Here is a 20,056-nt window from a genome sequence, read left to right as displayed (position 1 = left end):
TCATGTGGCTTACGTAAATTCCTAAACGGCATATTCTAAACGCTTCTTTTGGTTTACAGATGAAATAAATGGTTTACGCCTAGCAATACGACAACTATAGTTTGTCTTCTGGAGCACTCTTCTGGCTATTGCTGCGTGAACTTCTTTCCCAAACTCATCCTTAATCTCTGCAGCAACCTGTGTTGAAGATATTTTTGGACATAACTTGACCTTTTTGATTATATGGCTGTATTTACGCTCACTTAAGAATCTAGGACGACCTGTATGTTTAGCACTTTCAAGTGTTGATGTTTCCTTAAAACGTTGCACGATACTCCAAATTGTAAAACGGCTTCTTTCCATAATCTCTACAATCTCTGCATATGATTTTCCTTGATTGTGCATGTGAAGGATGATTTTGCGCTCAGATTCTGTTGTTTCCTTTTTTCTGTTAGCCATTTTAAGCAAAATTGATAATTATTGTGCTCATTTTTTACAAATTGACATTAACAGTTTTAGAAACGAAAACTGTTAAATAAAAGAAGATAAAATCGCATTTTCAAAGAAAAAAAAGTGGATAGATCGATAAAATTTGAAGAATCTGGTTAAGTGTGCCAATAGTTTTGTTCTACGGAATTGTGGAATTTTTCGTCTTTTTATTATTTTTAAATAATATTGCAAAATTATTGAAATGAAGTTGGTGGTATTTGGTAGGAAATTCATCAATCTATCTGATAAATATATATTTTTATTAAAAATGTCAACAATATGGCCTTTAAATCGACCTTAAAGTACAATGAGCATCCTGTGCCAATACTTAAGTTCGGCACTGTAAATAATTGAAATTTGAAAAGAAAAATGTATTTGTTCATTTACTCAGTTTAGGGTATTGTATGGTCGGGCTTGACCGAATATACTTTCTTACTTGTTTTAAATTGTTTTCATATTATTTTCCACTGAAAAAAAAACATTTATTTTAACATGAACCTCATTCTTTTTTAAGGGAATTATCAGTTAATTCCACATTAAAATCATATTGATTTAACATGAAATTTAAGTTGCATAATAACATAAATAATTTTGCAATATTCAGCATTCATAGAGACATTTCAGCACGATGAACAATTGTGGTCATTTGTGATCCAATGATAAGAGATCAAAATGTTAGTGCAAGTATGCAAATCGAAAAAAAGAACATCCTTAATATTGTAAAAAATGTATTTAAAATTCAAAAACAAAATGTCAATATAATCAATACACAGCATATACATACATATATTTGCAAAAATAAATAGTTTTTATGGCATAAAATTATAACATGAATATGCATGCATGTAATATGTACAAAAAATAAAATATACATTTAATTTTCTTTATTATCTATAAAAAAAAAATAATTGTTAAATATAAAATTGTCTACTTTTGAATTGTGGTTTGTATTCAATTGTTAATTGGAAAATTAAAAATGTATGTAAAAATTGCTTCTATTTTTTTTGTTTTGGGTAGAACAAAAATCTATGTTGCTATTAAATGAATTTTATTTATATTTTTTTACATACATATTAAATTTTATACAATACAAAATGTACTACAATATATTTACGTACATATTTTCATTGTTGTACGTACAAGTTTAAATAAAGTGAGTGTTTTTTATTTATATATATTTTTTTGCAATTTTAGATTTTAAGCAATAACAAACTATAATACATTTATATACGTTTTTATTTGCATGGTAAATATACATACATACATATATTGTACATTTAAAATTGTTTTAATTATTAAATTGTTTACCATGAAAAACAAAAAAAAAATAATAACAAAAATAAATTCATAGAAATTCAATTAAAAAAAACACAATAAAAGTTCAATTATTTTATACAACAACAATAGTTTTACTTAATATTTGAACTATTAAAATAATATGGAGTGCTCTGCATTAAAGCCAATAGTGGGACTCACAGATTTATTTAAATTGAGTCGTGACATTCCACCAGTGTTGCCAGAATTAAGTGTTTGTTTGTCTTCAAAATCATAGTTTAAAAAGAATAGGTCAGATTTTTATAACAATCATCAAAAAATAATTTGTAATATAAAGTATATGGGGGATTTCATGTCAAGCGAGCTAACTTTTGAAATCGATGTCTTTCGATCGGGATGAAATTTGCACCAAGGTTTGACCTATTGGATAGTAATTCAGACACAATTTTTCAACAAGATCGGTTAATAACTCTCTGAGTTAGAGGGATCAAAATCTGACATTTTTGCCAAAAAGTTGTGTTTTCTCATCCATTTATTACCTATTGTTCTTAACAAAATGTGTCTCAAATAGTTTAGATATCTCTTTTTCAATCTTTTGAAATTTTTTTTTTAAATATAAAAAACGTTGAAATTTTTCTTCAACTCAGAGAGTACATGACGGGTCTTGTTGAAAAATTGTTTCTGAATTACCACCTAAAAGGGCTAACCTTGGTTGAAATTTCATTCCGATCGACATCCCAGAAGTTATCGATTTCTGGGCCCTTATGAAATTCTAAGACGATCTAGCTATGTCCGTCTGTATGTCTGATGAAAACACGATAGGACGCAAAAGAAGGGAGCTATTTAGCTAAAATTTTCCGCAAACACTCTTACTGCTGTTAATAAAGTATATTTGGTATTGAAAATTGGCAATATCCGTCCATGATATCCCACCCAAACTTCGCCCTGTCATAAATATTTTGATAAATTTTTTTTTTTTTGTAACGTAGTCCCTAGAAAATAACTGGAACATTCATAATTGTATTATAATAATTAGTATCGTGATGAAGTTTGAGAAAAACAAGCAATTTTTTTCCTGGGGCCATAATTCGCAGCGTCTTATTCAACGCTCGCCGTTGATGGTGCTGACATGGTAACGTCGTTCTCAAAGAAATGTGGGCCGATGGCTCTGCCAGACCAAAATCCACACACAGTGACTTTTTCGGGATACACTGGACATTCTTGGATATCATGTGGTTAGCTATTTTCCCAAATTTGACAATTCTGTTTATTGATGTATACATGCTTCCAGTAATGAACCTCATCGCGTAAAATGGACGAAGCTTGCGGAACGGTACCCAAATATAACACCCATTTTGATGAAACAATTTTATCATTTGAACGTGTGATTGCGTTTTGGCAAATAAACTGAATAAATTACAGTCAGTTCGACATATTAGCTTCTATAATAAGTTCGGAAGTCCCTTTTGAAAATATAATTTCAATAAAGTGATTATTTAAGAAATGAAAAACACATCTGAATTCTACGCTTGAAGTTTAATATAATGTAGAAGAGAACATGAAATTGTCTTAGTTATTTAGTTTAAAAGTTAATTTAGTTCATGGTCCTAATCGATTGAGCCCTCTGTATAAGAATCTTGATTTCTATATGACGTCGCACAATGGTATGAGAAAAAAAAGAGGGAAATAAGTCTGTAACTTCTAAACCCTTTGTCCGATTTAAATGGAATTTCACGTACGTAAAGAGGAAGTGTTGTCTAGTTTAAGTTTTGAACTTAGACCTCATGAGCCCACCAGGAGCTGGACCAGGAGTCTCCAAAGTAGGACACCTCGGGTATGTTGCATTTTATAAATAATCCTATTTCTTCATTTGTGTTCCGATTTCAAAAAAATACACATATAGAATCTTCTTGCCGAGCACTACATAAAACATCGTCGTAGCTATCAATTATGTCTTATAGCTTAGGAAAAATTCGCATTTGAAAATTAAATTTCCAAGATTTTTACCCACCCTACTCCAGTTTTATGATGACCGCGGTTCCAAATATTTCCCGATTTTCTCCATTTTTCTTTTATAGGATTAACAACATATGTATATTAGAGTGTCCCTTAGAATTAAATTTTTTGAAATGTTGAGACGGTACCCCCTGAAAACTTTCGTAATGACCTAAAATACCACCAAAAAAATTTTTAGCTTGTTCTAAGAAGGGCATCCCGTGCCGACTTTCGATTTAGTTTTGTGGTGCATTTACAAGGGAAAAAATGCTTTTTATTCATTTTTATACCCTCCACCACCATAAGTGGTGAATGAGGGTATATATAAGTTTGTCATTCCGTGTGTAACATTGAGAAATATTCATCTGAGACCCAACAAAGTATATATAAGTATTATTAATCCTTATGAAATTCTAAGTCGATTGAGATATGTCCGTCTGTCTGTCCGTCTGTCTGTCTGTCTGTCTGGCTGTGTAAAACACGCTCACGTCCAAAATAGACAAACAAAATTGGAGAACTTGCAAGAAAAAATTTTATTGTTCTCCTAAACAGTTTGGTATTGAAAATCAGCAATAGCGGTTCAGTGAAACCAGAGTTATGAACCAAAATGTGAGACAACCTAAAAAAATACATGATAATTTTAAAATTGTTTTTGTTATATGTGCAAATATATTGCAGATAATACCATCAAATTTTACACAAATTATTTTTATATTAAAAGGACTAACTTTGGTAAAAATTATAGGAATCGGTCCATGATTTCTCCTAGCCTCCATACAAATTTCTTCCCGAAATGGTCTATGGTCTGTAAATGCCTACCAAATTGCAGTATCCACACAAAATTCAGGCAGAATAAGTTTCGTGCTTAAAAAGATTCCAACTCCAAATTTTTTGTGGATCGGCCCATATTTGACCGTAGCCCCATATAAAGTTCATTTCCGAAAATCACTTAAATAAGCATAAATGTCTTATAAATATGGCTATTAAGTTGAAATTTGTCATAAATAGTCCCCATATATACCAAAATCGCTGTACCTAATTCTATGAAGATCGGCCGATATTTGGTTATAGCTCCCATATAAGGACCACTTCCAAAAAACACATTAACCTACATAGATATCTAAAAAATATCAATATCAAAACAAACTTTTACATAGATCCATAATTTATACTTAGAAATCATACTACAGGATTTTGTGAATATCGGTCCATATTTGACCATAGCTCCCATATAAGGTCCACTTCCGAAAACCAGTTAAGTACTCAAATCTCTTAAAAATTCCTTTATCATGCTAAAATTCTACAAAAATAATACTCATATATATATAGATATCACTGTACAAAATTTTATGCAGATTGGCCGATAATTGGTCATAGCTCCCCTATAAGGCCCATTTCCGAAAAAGATATTAACTTTAATAAATATTTAAAACAAATTGATATTAAAATGAAATTACGCACAGATCAGTAATTTTTATCCAGTAATCATACATCTGGATTTTGTGAATATCGGTCCATATTTAACCAGAGCTCCCATATAAGGTCCACTCCCGAAAATCACTAATATCCTCATCAATTTTTTACAAATATAGTTATCAGGTTGAAATTCAAAACAAATTTATTCTATATATACAAAAATCGATGTACCAAATTTTATGATGATTGCCCATAATTGGTCATAACCTCCATATAAGAACTACTTGAGGAAAACACATTACCCTGCACAAATATCCAAAATAATCTGTACTGAACCAAAATTTTACACCGATCAGTAATTTGTATCCAAGAATCGTACTACAAAATTTTTTAAATATTGGTCCATAATTCGTCATAGCTCCCATATAAGGTCCACTCTTGTTAATGGCGTTGTTTATATGAAATTGTACAAAAATAGCACTCAAATACTTAGGCCAATAATAGGTCATAAATTCGATATATTGAACCAAAATAGTACACAGATCAGTAATTTTTAAAATATTACTACTGAATTTTGTGAATATCGGTCCATATTTGGCAACAGCTCCCATATAAATACATAGAAATCTCGTTAAAATAATTTATGACAATCGACTCATAACAGGTCATAGCTCCCATATAAGTTCCACAACCCAATATCTTGAAATTTTTCTAAATATATTTGTATACCCTTTTTTATAAACTATTTCTTCAGTGAAGAATCTTCACTTGAGATTAAAAAGGAAAAATGTTGATCCAAACGTATTAACTTATTATTAGGTATATAAATTGTTAAATTTCATACGTTCTAATAAGAAGTTCAATTATAAATTTCTGAATTAGATACAATTTTTTGTACATTTGAAATAAAATATCTTCTGCGTAAACTAGTCTTACTAACAATTGTTATATTATTTCAGTTGTTATACCATCATATTTAGGTGGAGGGTATTTAAGATTCGGCACGGCCGAATATAGTACTCTTACTTGTTTTTTTTTTTTAAATTTTGCTATTAAGTAATTACTTTTGCAATTTAATTTAAAAGAATCGAAATGTGTACGTAATTGTCATTCTAATAATATATAAAACACAAAAATTGGTTAAAAAATGTTAAAGTTATTAAAAAATCGACAGACCATTAACATGTCTGAGGCCACTAGAACAAGAAATGTAAGAACAAAATTAACATATTTTGAAAAATATGAAAATAAAAGCTATTATCTTCGTAGGATACAGTTAACCTATTCGCAGGTATAACCAAAAAAAATATTTTTATTTAATTTTAAATTTTGCGATTTTCGAGAAAAACTAGTTTTTTGGCCATATTTTGGCGAATGAGCCCGATCATACTTTCTTACATGTTTTTATTTGCATTTTTGTGTAAAAACTCTGGTTGTCATTTATTTAACAAGACCAGTAAATGCTAACAACGATGAAGATAGTGATGATGAAGATAATGATTATAATGAAGCTTATGATAATTGGGATATTTGTGGTGAATTTGAGAATGCAGAATAATACAAATATTTTAATATATTTTTTATTAAGAAGGTAAAACGAAACCAAAGATTCCCCAAAACTTTTAATTTTTTTTTATTTTTTCAGATTAATCGTATTTGAAAAAGTTAGAAGTTCACCATAACCCACTTGCATGAACATTAAAGAGAAGTAATGGCTACATCCGACTAAGAAGAAGGCATCCAACAGACCTGTAGTGCGATTCACTAACTTTTAACGAACCGACAATCGTAATGTTTATCGACATAAATAATCGCTTGCAGTAACGATAGTGTGATTCAGTAATTTATTTTTAACGATTGTTGAAGATATAACATCTCTGTCTACAAAATATCAAAATAAGCTAAAAGTAGAAAACCATTATTTGACACATAATGAAATAATTAACCAGTGGTGTAGTGAGTACAACGTTGACTAGCAATCGGAAGGTTGTTGGTTCGACACTTGGCTGCGACTTGCATTTTTTTATTTTTTTTTTAGTAAATACATAATTTTATAAATAATTCTACTAACAAAACAACTTATTTCCTGCCAAAATGTAATGGATTACTTTTGGGACATCGCGAACAAAAATAAGTACTTGAATAATTAGTAGTACTATAATCGTCAAATTCCCATATTTTTTATATTTTATTGTAAATATTAATAAGTTAAGTAAACAAAAATGTGTTTCCATTATTTTTACGATAGTTCCAGCTACAAAAGATGAAGATGACGACGAAAAAATTGCAAATACATATTAACTTATTCTTTAAATTTATTAAGATTTCAAAGTTATAGCGAAAATTATATTTTTCCGAAAAACTAAATTTTTTTTTTAAAATGTGTTTTTTGTATTTATGATTATTCATTACAAACATTTTTAATAATCTCTCTTGTGACTTTTTTGAAAAAAATTTTACATTGATATAATTTTGTGAAAAACCAAAATTAAAATTTAAATTAAATTTATACTTACAAATACATATAATAAATTTATAATTTAATAATAATTTTTTAATAGCACATTAAGTATGCTTTAATTTCCAACTTTTTCAATAATTTATCGCTTTCCATTCCAAAGTTGCCGCATAAATTGCGAACAAAGGTATTTTTTTTCCAAAAAAAAACAATATTGCGCATAAAGCTTTAAATAATTTAATTTATACCTTTTATTTCTAAAATGCCTTTTTTATGTGCTTATAATAACTCATCAATAAAAAAATATTATATTTTAAAACTACGGCTTCTATGAATTAATCGCCACTTTAGGTACCATCGAACCCACTGTGCGACGTTTTATTATTGTACGTGTTGTGATAATTTCAAGACTAGACTTCAAGTTAAATGCATTATATTATATACTTATCTTACCAACAGAAAAATTAAATTAATTGGGTTTAAAGTGACCACAAATTGCACCACAAGTACAAACTATTTTCAAATGCAAAAAAGTTTTATTTTTATTTATCACCAAAGTTCTTTTTTCGTTTATCATGAAACACTTAGACCAAAATCTCATCTAGCAACAGGTACAAAGTTGGCAAAATAAACCAACAATTTAGAATTTTTAGTTTCTATTAATTCTCTCGTTGTGCTAGGGCTCTACCAACATTTTAATGGTTTTCAAATGCGTTTTGGCAATGTTACAATATTATCTGTGAAACAGTTTTTGCAAGCACCAATTGTTGTACTACACACGCACCCTCATACACAGATTTAGTGGAGTTTTAACACGTTTTCAGATCACAGCATGTTTTTGTGTGGATTTTAAACACATAATTTGAAGACTTGTAAAGAAACCTTTTGGCAAAATGTTTTGATCAGATTGTATGCTAAGCTAAGCTGAAAACTAAACGAAAATGTTTTGCAATTGCATGAAAATGTCAGAATAGTTATTGTTTAAATATTTAAATAAACAAACTGTCAGTCACATGAAAACGAATTGCACAAATCCTGTATTTCCTGATTTTCTTTTAATGTACATTGTGCATGAGCATTAGGGTCGCCCAAACTCTAAAATTATCCGTTATATGAAAATCAAATGGTTAATATTTGAGCAACATCGGATAAGTATTAGAGGTTGGTTGCTCCTTCTATTTGAGGTTTTGAGTTTTGAAATTTTATAATTTTGTATATATCAGAAAAATGTATTGATTTTATATTTAAGCATTTACAAAAAAATGTCTAAGTGGAATTAGTCTATAAAATTTAATTTAAAAATAAACTTGAAATTTCAAATAAAATGTGCAACCACTATTGCTCAAATTTTCAGTATTTGGTATTTATATGATGCAGGATCTTGAGAACGCCGAAAATCTACAAATTCCAAAATAAGGGTCGTCCTTGCGAGCATTGCACAGTGGTTTGAAAACTTTTTTTTTGGAAATAATTCGGTATCTTGGGAACTATTGGATATATTGTTACGAAATTCCATATGGTATGAGCTGAGGTGTTTTCGAGTTGATTTACGTTTGTTCAGCTTCCTAGCGCTAATGGGGGCAAGTACGTAGCCCCTCAAAGTTGGTCACCTCGGGTCTCAAATTTATAAAAAAAATCGTCAAAAATCTATTTGTGATCCGAAAGCTGAAATTTTGAATGTAAATGGTCCTTCTATTAGTTGAAGAGATATTCAGGTTTATTGATTTATTTTTTTTTATTTTGTTCGATCTTTTTATGGTTTGTTACATATGGCGCACAGTGCTTTGTTTAATGGACAAAAATCAAAAACAAAATCATGTCTTTGATGTTAATGAAATTTATATTTTTCAATAGACAACTAAATAGCTCATTCGTGTAAAAAAGACTTTTTTATAAATATCTCTTTTTGTCGCCACTAGAGGTCGCCAAAGTTAGTACATTTTCAACATAAATTTTATGGAGAAAAATATAATTTTTTTAATGTTAACTAAAATCATTGTTAAAAGTTCGTTTTAAAAGATATAAACTCGCGATTGGCTGCAAATGAAAGAATATAAATGTGGAATTATGGAAAATTACTGTTTTTGTCAAAAACAGGTTTAACAGTTTAATGTGCGCAATTTTTAATAATTAAACATTTTTTATTGTAAACCTGAAATTCTAAAACTTGGTTGGAATATTAGTAAAATACGTGTTAATCTATTTTGACTATGTTTTACTATAGAATAGCCATAAGTATTGTCTATAAGAAAATGTAATCATTAGTTGTCCTTTCGTATGAAAACTATTAAAATTTTGTTTTTGTTTAAATGTATAAATTACCATTTCGTAAATTTTCAATTTGATGGTTTGCGGAAAGAGCTCCAGATTTTTGGTTTTTTATAAAATAATACCGTTTTTTCTTTTAAATAACTAAGAAATATTGCGTTATTTAACAAAAGTAGTTTAATGGCATAAAGTGTATTAATAGGTCTTTATTTGGTTCTTGATATTGTATGTTTTTTTGCTGAAACCAAAAAAAATTCCAAAGTTTGGTTTTATTTTGAAAAAAAACATGTTAATCAATTTTAATTTTTCTTTAATTTTATCTAATGCCTATCTCTTATTTATTATAATGTGAAATCATTATTTGTCCGTTTTGACTAGAACTTTAAAAAAAATTGTTTTTGATGGCACCCATAAATAATACATTTTTACCGTAAATGTAAGTAACTCAATAATTGAATATAACCCACATATCCTCAGATTGAGATATTAATATGAGCTTCTGCTGATATTAGGAACACTTAAAGTATAATCCAACATCCAAATTCTAATATTACAGCTGAACCATAAGGCTGTCAACATTTGAAAATGTCCGTCCATCCGTCCTTTCGAATTTAGAAAATATATAAAATATTTCAGTATTTTTTTTTTAAAAGGATATATGGCAGTTATGTAAATCCTTGCTAGAATTGAAATGTTAATAACTAAATTAATCTGATATTATAAGTGAACAATAATTTCTGAAAATGAATAATTTTATTCAGGTTTATAGGTTTTTTAAGGAAAAGGATGTATGGCAGCCACCCGAATCCTTGCTGCGATTGTAATAAAAATTTTCACAAACAACAATAACTTTATTAAAATGACTATAACCAAAATTTAAAATGTTAGGAGTATAACTGTGAATTTTATTCAAAATTATATGTTCAGGATATATGGGAGGTACCCGTGTCCTTTCACGGATTTTTTCAAGAATTATATTTTTTCTTAATCTTACCAAAAGGTAATATTCCACTAATTTTTATTCGTCTGCAATAACTCCTTCTATTTTTGTCCATTGCCTATATGAAAACAAAGCACCGTGTGGCGGGCCTACGGAGGGTCGAAATTTATTTTTAAAATATCAGCTATTTTGGCGATAAAATTCTAAATAAAATAAAAACAAACCTGCTAACAGTTATCTCTTCCCTATAAAAAGTTATACGCATCTAAATTTGGAACTTTGCGTAAATTTTTGCATAACAGGGGCCATGGTTTGTGGAACTTCTGAGGAGTAAATAAAGGCTTCTTGTATAAGTATTTGATATTGTTAAAAACATTATGACTTGTGGATTGATATTTTAGTAAAATTAAGTAATTTTATAAAATTTTGGTACTTCATTTACCTTAAAAACTAAAAAAAATCATATGGTGATTTCCTGATAATAAAAATATAAAATTTGAATTAATAGCGGTTTCACAGTCTTGTGAAAATGGTTTTGCATCATTAAAAATGCAAAATTGTATAGGTTTTTGTGTGTATTTATACCCTACACCACCATAGTGGGGAGGGTATTATTCGTTTGTGCAGATGTTTCTAACGCCCAAAAATATTAGTGTAACACCCACCTTAAAGTATAACGATCGACTTAGAATCACTTTCTGAGTCGATTAAGCGATGTCCGTCCGTCCGTCCGTCTGGTCGGATGGCTGGCTGGCTGTCCATGTAAAACTTGTGCGCAGATTACAGGTCGCAATTTTGAAGATATTTCTATGAAATTTGATACAAGTTATTTTTTCGGCTCAAGGACCAAGCCTTTTGAAACTGTCTGAAATCGGTCCATTATTTCACCTAGCCCCCATACAAATGTCCTCCCGAAATTGGACTTTATCGGTCATAAATGTTTAATTTATATATGTATCTCCACAAATTCCGCTCCAAATAAGTTTTATATACACAAAATTCATGTCACCAAATTTTGTTACGATCGGTCCATAATTAGTCATAGCTCCCATATAGACCCGCTTCCGAAAATCCCTTTAACGTGCATAAATCGCTTAAAGATGTTGGTAAACACACAAAATTCAACATAGTTAACTGTAATATAGACATAAAACGCACGACCTAATTTCATGGTGATGGGTCCATAATTGGTCATAGCACTCATATAAGGCCCACATCCAAAAATCACTCAAAAATATAAATTATTGAAATTTTAAAAGAAAAATTTTGTTTGCTCTTTTACTTAATGTAGGGTATTATATGGTCGGGCTTGACCGACCATACTTTCTTACTTGTTTGTTATTGGATTGCTGTAAAATTTTGCATTTGCAATGATGCTAGACCATTTCCACAAGATTGTGAATACCGCTAATGTAAAATTTTAACAATTAAAGATAGCATAACAAAATTTGGAACCAATATAGACTAAAATGTCCTTAAATCTATGGCATTACAATTTTTGAAATTTTTTATTTTCAAATACTGAAATTCCTAAAACGGGGAAAATGTGTTCCAAAAACTGAGTTTTTTTTAGAAAAGTGCCTACTGTGACGTTATTTGATAGCAAAAATACTTAGTAGGTATTTAAGAAACATATGGGGTTATACAAATATGAAGCTTTTTCGTGGATCTGTGCTTTGCGTTTTTAGACTTTTTTACTCAAACCGAAATTTTTCTTTTAAAATTGGCCAAGTTTGGATAGAACTGGGGGGTGGTATGTCCGCTCAAGTGAGCCAAATTTTTCTTTTCACGCTTTTGCATTAAGTTATCTTTCCGGATAATATAAAAATTGTATATAGTCCCGAAGAAATTTTTTTTCTACAAAAGAAAAAATATATTGGCTTTTTTGGGCCGTAAAAAATACGGCCCTTTTTACAAGTTCCAACTTTGGATGCGTATAACTTTTTATAGGGAAGAGATAACTGTTAGCAAGTTATTTTATCGACAATATAGCTGATATTTTAAAAATAAATTTCGACCCTCCGTAAAAAACCATAAAAAGATCGAGCAAAATTTAAAAAAATAAATCAATAAACCTGTAAGCGTAGTTTTTGTAGATCTTCTCAAGGACCATTTACATTCAAAATTTCAGCTCATTCGGACCATAAATAGATTTTTGGCGATTTTTTTAATAAATTTGAGGCCGACTTTGAGGGGCTGCGCACTGGCCCCCATTGGCCCAAGGAAATCAACTCGAAAACACCTCAGCTCATACCATGTGAAATTTCGTAACAATATATCCAATAGTTCCCAAGATACCCAAATATTTACCAAAAAAAAAGTTTCTAAACCACTGTGCATTGGATAACAAAAGTATAACAATATTTATGGATGCTTGTGTGTATGCTGATTGCTGCAACATAAACAGACTTATTGATAGAAGTAAATCTGATTATTGTTTTATCGAGCATATTTAATATTTTGTTTGTTTTATCTGTTTTATACATACGTAAGTATATAACCGAATAATTTATTCTTTTGAAAACAATATAAACATAAATATTAATGGAAATTGAATTTGCTATTGTAAAAGATAGAAATATTATACAAACATATTTCTATATTTTACAATAATACTATTCTTTTAAAATCTATGAAACCATCCTTAGTTGTTCACTATTTCTTTAGGGTTTATAGTTTTGAGAAAACAGCAAATACTTTTGTGTCACTGAAAATATTAGCAATAAAAAAGGTCTATATGAATATCCAAGGTGATTGAAACGAATGGGAGTTTTTTATTTTTATACCCTTCACCTTCGTGAGTAAATTCTACATTCGGTAAAATCGGTCCACAAATGGCTGAGATATAAGGAAAAATCCCAGACAACCTCGATTTTTGACCTATTTTTTGACATATATCTGGATTACTAACTCATTAATATAGACAATATGGATATCTAATGATAGATATTTCAAAGACCTTTGCAATGACGTATAGAAAAGATAGCAAGTTAGACCTACAATGGGTCAAAATCGGAAAAAATATTTTTTAACATATTTTTTAAACATAAAAAATAACAAAAATGTTTTTTCAATTACGAAAATTATCTATTCAATAATAAATACTTCATTCAATTATGAAATAATTGAAACCAGTTCAATATGTGAAAAATATTTGAATTGAAACGGTTTAAGAAATAGTTTTTTCTGTGTATGTATATTACTTATATGCTCTCATTAACAATAGATTATGATAGCATTTAAAACTGTAAGATACATTAATTACTGGATTATTTCGTGAGTTGAGTGTTTTAGTTTTATTTATATAACCTACACCACCATAGTGGGGAGGGTATTATGCGTTTGTGCAGATGTTTGTAACGCCCAAAAATATTAGTCTAACACCCACCTTAAAGTATACCGATCTACTTAGAATCACTTTCTGAGTCGATTAAACGATGTCCGTCCATCCGTCTGGTTGGCTGGCTGGCTGTCCATGTAAACCTTGTGCGCAGAGTACAGATCGCAATTTAGAAGATATTGCGATCAAATTTGGTACATATTATTTTTTCGGCCCAAGGACCAAGGCTATTGAAACTGAAATCGGTGCATTATTTCACCTAGACCCCATACAAATGTCCTTCCGAAATTGGACTTTATCGGTCAAAAATGTTTAATTTATAAATGTATCTCCACATATATACAAAATTCATGTCACCAAATTTTGTTACGATCGGTCCATAATTAGTCATAGCTCCCATATAGACCCGCTTCCGAAAATCGCTTAAAAATGTTTTTATACTCACAAAATTCAACATAGTAAACTTTCATATAGACATAAATCACACGACATAATTTCATGGTGATCGGTTGATAATTGGTCATAGCCCCTATATAAGGCCCACTTCCGAAAATCACTCAAAAATATAAATTATTGAAATTTTAAAAGAAAAAAGTTTTTGCTCTTTTACTTAGTGTAGGGTATTATATGGTCGGGCTTGACCGACCATACTTTCTTACTTGTTATACCCTCCACCACCATAAGTGGTGAATGAGGGTATATATAAGTTTGTCATTCCGTGTGTAACATTGAGAAATATTCATCTGAGACCCAACAAAGTATATATATTATTGAGCCTTATGAAATTCTAAGTCGATTGAGTCATGTCCGTCTGTCTGTCCGTCTGTCCGTCTGTGTAAAACACGCTCACGTCCAAAATACGCAAACAAACTTAGTAGAGTTGCAAGAAAAATGTTTACTATTGTCCTATGCAGTTTGGTATTGAAAATCAGCGAAATCAGTAGAGTGGCACCAAAGTTATGAATGAAAATGTGGGACAACCTCAAAAAAAATTGATAATTTTCACATATTTTTGGACATTTTTTTAAATATATTGCAGCTAATATCATAAAATTTTGCACTCGTTACTTTTATGATAAAAGGAGTAACTATGGTGAAAATTATAAGAATCGGTCCATGATTTCTCATGGACCGCCCCCATACAAATTTCTTCCCGAAATATGGTTCTATGGTCTATAAATGCCTACAGAATAGGAATATCCACATAAAATTCAGCAAAAATAAGTTTCGTGGTAAAAGAAATTATATTACAAATGACCATAGCCCCCATATAAAGTACACTTCCGAAAATCACTTAAATAAGCATAAATGTCTTATAAATATCGCTATCAAGTTGAAATTCGACACGAATAATCCCCATATATACAAAAATCGCTGTACCTAATTATATGGAGATCGGCCGATAATTGGTTATAGATCCCATATAAGGACCACTTCCGAAAAACACAATAACCTACATAAATATCTAAAAAATATCAATATCAAAACAAAATTTCACACACATCCATAGTTTATATTTAGAAATCATACTACTGGATTTTGTGAATATCGGTCCATATTTGACCATAGCTCCCATATAAGGTCCACTTCCAAAAATCAGTTAAGTACTCATAAAACTCTTATAAATACATTTATCATGCTAAAATTCGACAATTTTACTTATATATATATAGATATCACTGCATCAAATTTTATGCAGATTGGCCTATAATTGGTCATAGCTCCCCTATAAGGCCCATTTCCGAAAAAAAGATATTAACCTTAAAAAGTATTAAAAACATATCGATATCAAAATGAAATTACGCACAGATCCAGTAATTTGAATCCAGTAATCATACTTCTGGATTTTGTGAATATCGGTCCATATTTAACCATAGCTCCCATGTAAGGTCCACTCCCGAAAATCACTAATATACTCATAAATTTCTTACAAATATAGTTATCAGGTTGAAATTCAAAACAAATTTATTCAATATATACAAAAATCGATGTACCAAATTTTATGATGATAGGCCCATAATTGGTCATAACCTCCATATAAGAACCACTTCAGGAAAACACATTAACCTGCACAAATATCCAAAAAAATCTATACTGAACCAAAATTTTACACCGATCAGTAATTTGTATCCAAGAATCATAATACAAGATTTTTTAAATATTAGTCCATAATTCGGCATAGCTCCCATATAAGATCCACTCTTCATAGCATCCATAATAGATCATAACATCCAAATAGTACACAGATAAGTAATTTGTATTCAAAAATCATAATACTGAATTTTGTGAATATTCGTCCATAATTGGCCACAGCTCTCATATAAATACATAAAAATCACGTAAAAATATTTTATGACAATCGAATCATAATAGGTCATAGCTCCCACATAAGACCCACAACCAAATATTTTGAAATTTGTCTAAATATATTTGTATACCGTTTCTTCACTTGAAGTTAAAAGGGAAAAATGTTGATCCAATTATTAAGTATATAAATTGTTAAATTTCATTTCATGAGGTCCAGACTTAAACTCGACAATACTTCCATGTGAAATTTCATTAAAATCGGACTAAGGGTTTAGAAGTTACAGTTTTATTTCCCTCTTTTTTTTACTCATACCAATGTGCGCCACTTTGATACTCAGATATTGTAGATCGTTTAACCCAGTTCCAACAAACTGTTTACGGTTACCTATGTAAGAAAATAATAATTTACACTAAGATTTAGAAAATTTAAATTTAGACGACAATTTCTCAATTAAAAGACAATAATTAACTGTGTCAAACGTTCTAATAGGAATTTCAGTTATAAATTGCTGAATTAGATAAAATTGTTTGTACATTTGAAATAAAATATCTTCTGCGGTAACTAGTCTTTCTAACATTTGTTATATTATTTCAGTTTTTATACCTTCATATTTAGGTGGAGGGTATTTAAGATTCGGCACGGCCGAATATAGTACTCTTACTTGTTTTATTTTGAAAACCAATATATTTTTGTAAGTGGAGAACGATAAAAGTTTGCTGAGGTCGTGATTTGTAAAAAATTATACAGTTTTGCAAAGACACAATTTCATACATGTAATGTATTATGCATCTACCTTTTCTTTTACACCAGTAAAATTAATGTATTTACTAACAATCATTCGAATTTGAAAATTTGATTGTTTCCAATTTTATATATAGCCGAGGTGCCCATTTTGAGGTCATGAGGCTCAGCCACCATATATTCTATAGCCATAGTTTTATTGATATCTGACTATCCGTTTAAAAAATTAAAGATTTATTTTCACTTTTTTTTGTTTTAAAATACCACCACTGTCCGACATTAACGCGATCATTTTATCATATGATTTATGGTATAAATTTATAACACAAAAATAAAACAATTTATGTATGTCTTCATTGCAAACTTTTTCTTCCATTGTTTTCTTTAATTAATTGCAATTACTTACATTATTATGGTTATTTGTGTTTTTCATTTCATAAAATGTTGTCCTTAAATATGAATATTTTTTGCACTCCTACATTTAACAATACCACCAACAGTCAACGGAAAAATTTTTTCTGTGCTTTATATTTTCTTAGCGAAGGTTTTAAAAGCAAACAAAATAAAAACTGTGGGTAATTAACTTATTTTTGGTAAGAGTATTTCTTAAAAAATATGACTATATTTATGAGTTTAAGTGGGAGCAGTAGCAAGAACAAAAAGAAATGTATAAGCAGATGATATTAAAACACTCTACGCTCGATCTCGGAGACATTATCTAAAAGACAATACAAATATATTAGTATTTGTGGGATTTCAAGTCACGTGATTTCACATTTTAAATCTCAAAAAAAAAGTAAAAAAGTCTCCATTTTGAAAAAAAAGTTTTAGATTTTGCAAAAAAGTAAATAATTTTATGTCTTGAGTTATAAAACATTTATTTTTTATAGAAATCCAACTCCAATTCCACTATGCCACCAAAAAGCTCTTCAAGAAAAGACCTAAGCTGTCTTTTGAGAAAAAAAAGGGATTCATTTTGAAAAAAAGTCAAAAAAGTTTTTGATTTTGGAAAAAAAAATTCAAAAATTTTTTTATTTTTTTTTCGAAAGGTTGAAGAAATAGCTATCTAAACTATTTGGGACACATTTTGCTAAGAACAATAGGTAATAAATTACATGGATGAGAAAAAAACACCTGTTTGGCCAAAATGTCAAATTACTATCCAGTAGGACTAACCTTGGTGAAAATTTCATACCGATCGGAAGATTTCAAAAGCTGGTGCACTTGACATATAATCCCCCATATGAATTAAATTTTTCAAGTTCTTCTAACACATTAAATATAGTCAGTGATTTTATTATAACTTACAATAGCTATTAGTTACAAACCATGTGTGCTACAAATATGATCACCACCTTTTTGCGTAGTGTATACAAAATAACGTCAACAGGAAACAGTTGTAATTAAACAATGCTTGCAAATACAATATAATTGAAATAACAATAAAAAATATTGTAAATGACAAAAGGAAAACTCGTGCTGTATATGAAATGCAAACAAAAAAATGGTAAATTAAGCCATAATTGTTGGTCACACAGGTTTCTAAAATATACTGTATATCAAACTGCTGATTGATATTATTAAATATTGTCCAAAAAAATTCCAAATTTTTGTCTTCAACACTTGAGTTTTTTTAAATATAGATAATTTAAAACACAATACCAATTATGTCACCTTATTTACTGTCAACCTTAATATTATTTATGATTTTTGAGCCAGATTTAAAATTGTTAATTTAACCCTCCGTTGTACATTTATTTGTACATTTATTGTAAATTTTTTTAAACACCCTAAGTTTTAAGCAAGGACCGAAAATAATGATTATTCTTAAAATTTAAAACAAAAAAATCAAATACAAGGATTAAGGAAAAAAATGAATTGAATATACCAATTTTTTTCTCAGAAGATGCACTATCGGAAAGCACAATGATTTTTATTTCTTAAGTTTTATTTAAAAAAATTATTTTTAATAATTATAATAATAATGATTATTTTTTAAGTTTTATTTTTTTGTTCAAATCGTAACGATTATTTTTGATTTTTATTTTTTTTATTGAAAAATAAATATAATTTTTAAGTTTTATTTTTTAGCTTGAAAAATAAAAATTATTGTTGAGTTTTTTTTATTTTTTCAAAAAATAAAACTCAATATGAATTTTATTTCTTCCAAATACGAACGAAATGTTTAGAAAAATGATTTCTTATAATGTTAAATGCAACATAAAGTGAAATATAATTATATTTAAACAACAATTAAATGTAAGTTCTTTTTATGATTTACTAAATTGCTTAAATGCAATTTTTAAATAAAGTGCGAGTACTAATGATTGAAAAAATTTGATAAAATATGGTTTTGTAAGTTTTTATTGACTGAGAACCACCCTAATTACGTCATATAAAACTTTCATAATCAAATTTTTAATTCTAAATTATAGAATAAATTTTATCATATCAAAAATAGTGAAAAAGATAATATAATGGGACGAAAACGCGATATTGCGTCTCGAAATTTTTTTACTATATACGAAAATCAAAATTTGTCCAAGTGCAGAATTTGCAAAAAAAAAAAATTTAATGGAATTTACATTTCGAATATTAAAAGACATTTGCAAGAAAAGCATAATGATTTATATGAAAAAGAACTTTGCAATCAAACTGAAGGAGCTGCTGTGGATAAAAAGAGTAAGTTTTATGTGCATTTTTCTCAAAACGATGTCAAAGATGCCTGTATTGACCTAATTACAACTGAAAAAATGCCATTTTCCATACTGGATTCCAAGGCTTTTAAGACTTTAACTGGCCAAATTTTTAACGGACTTGAGATGAACCCTATCTCATCTAAAAATA

At 29.1% G+C, this 20,056-nt stretch overlaps 1 protein-coding gene across 1 annotated transcript; it reads right to left on the bottom strand.

The window, feature by feature from the left end:
* Positions 1 to 21: 21 nt before the first annotated feature.
* Positions 22 to 438, bottom strand: LOC135955641 (uncharacterized). Its single transcript, XM_065506001.1, has one exon. The coding sequence runs from the start codon at positions 436 to 438 to the stop codon at positions 22 to 24; it is 417 nt and encodes a 138-aa protein (XP_065362073.1).
* Positions 439 to 20,056: the final 19,618 nt, after the last annotated feature.

Source organism: Calliphora vicina, chromosome 3 (genome assembly GCF_958450345.1).
Source record: "Calliphora vicina chromosome 3, idCalVici1.1, whole genome shotgun sequence".
Classification (NCBI taxonomy): Eukaryota; Metazoa; Arthropoda; class Insecta; order Diptera; family Calliphoridae; genus Calliphora; species Calliphora vicina.
Note: the sequence above shows the minus strand (reverse complement) of the source record. Positions and strands in the feature narration are given on the sequence as shown.

Excerpts from the sequence above, each read along its gene's own strand:
- LOC135955641 (XM_065506001.1), bottom strand. The coding sequence starts at position 438 with ATGGCTAACAGAAAAAAGGAAACAACAGAATCTGAGCGCAAAATCATC.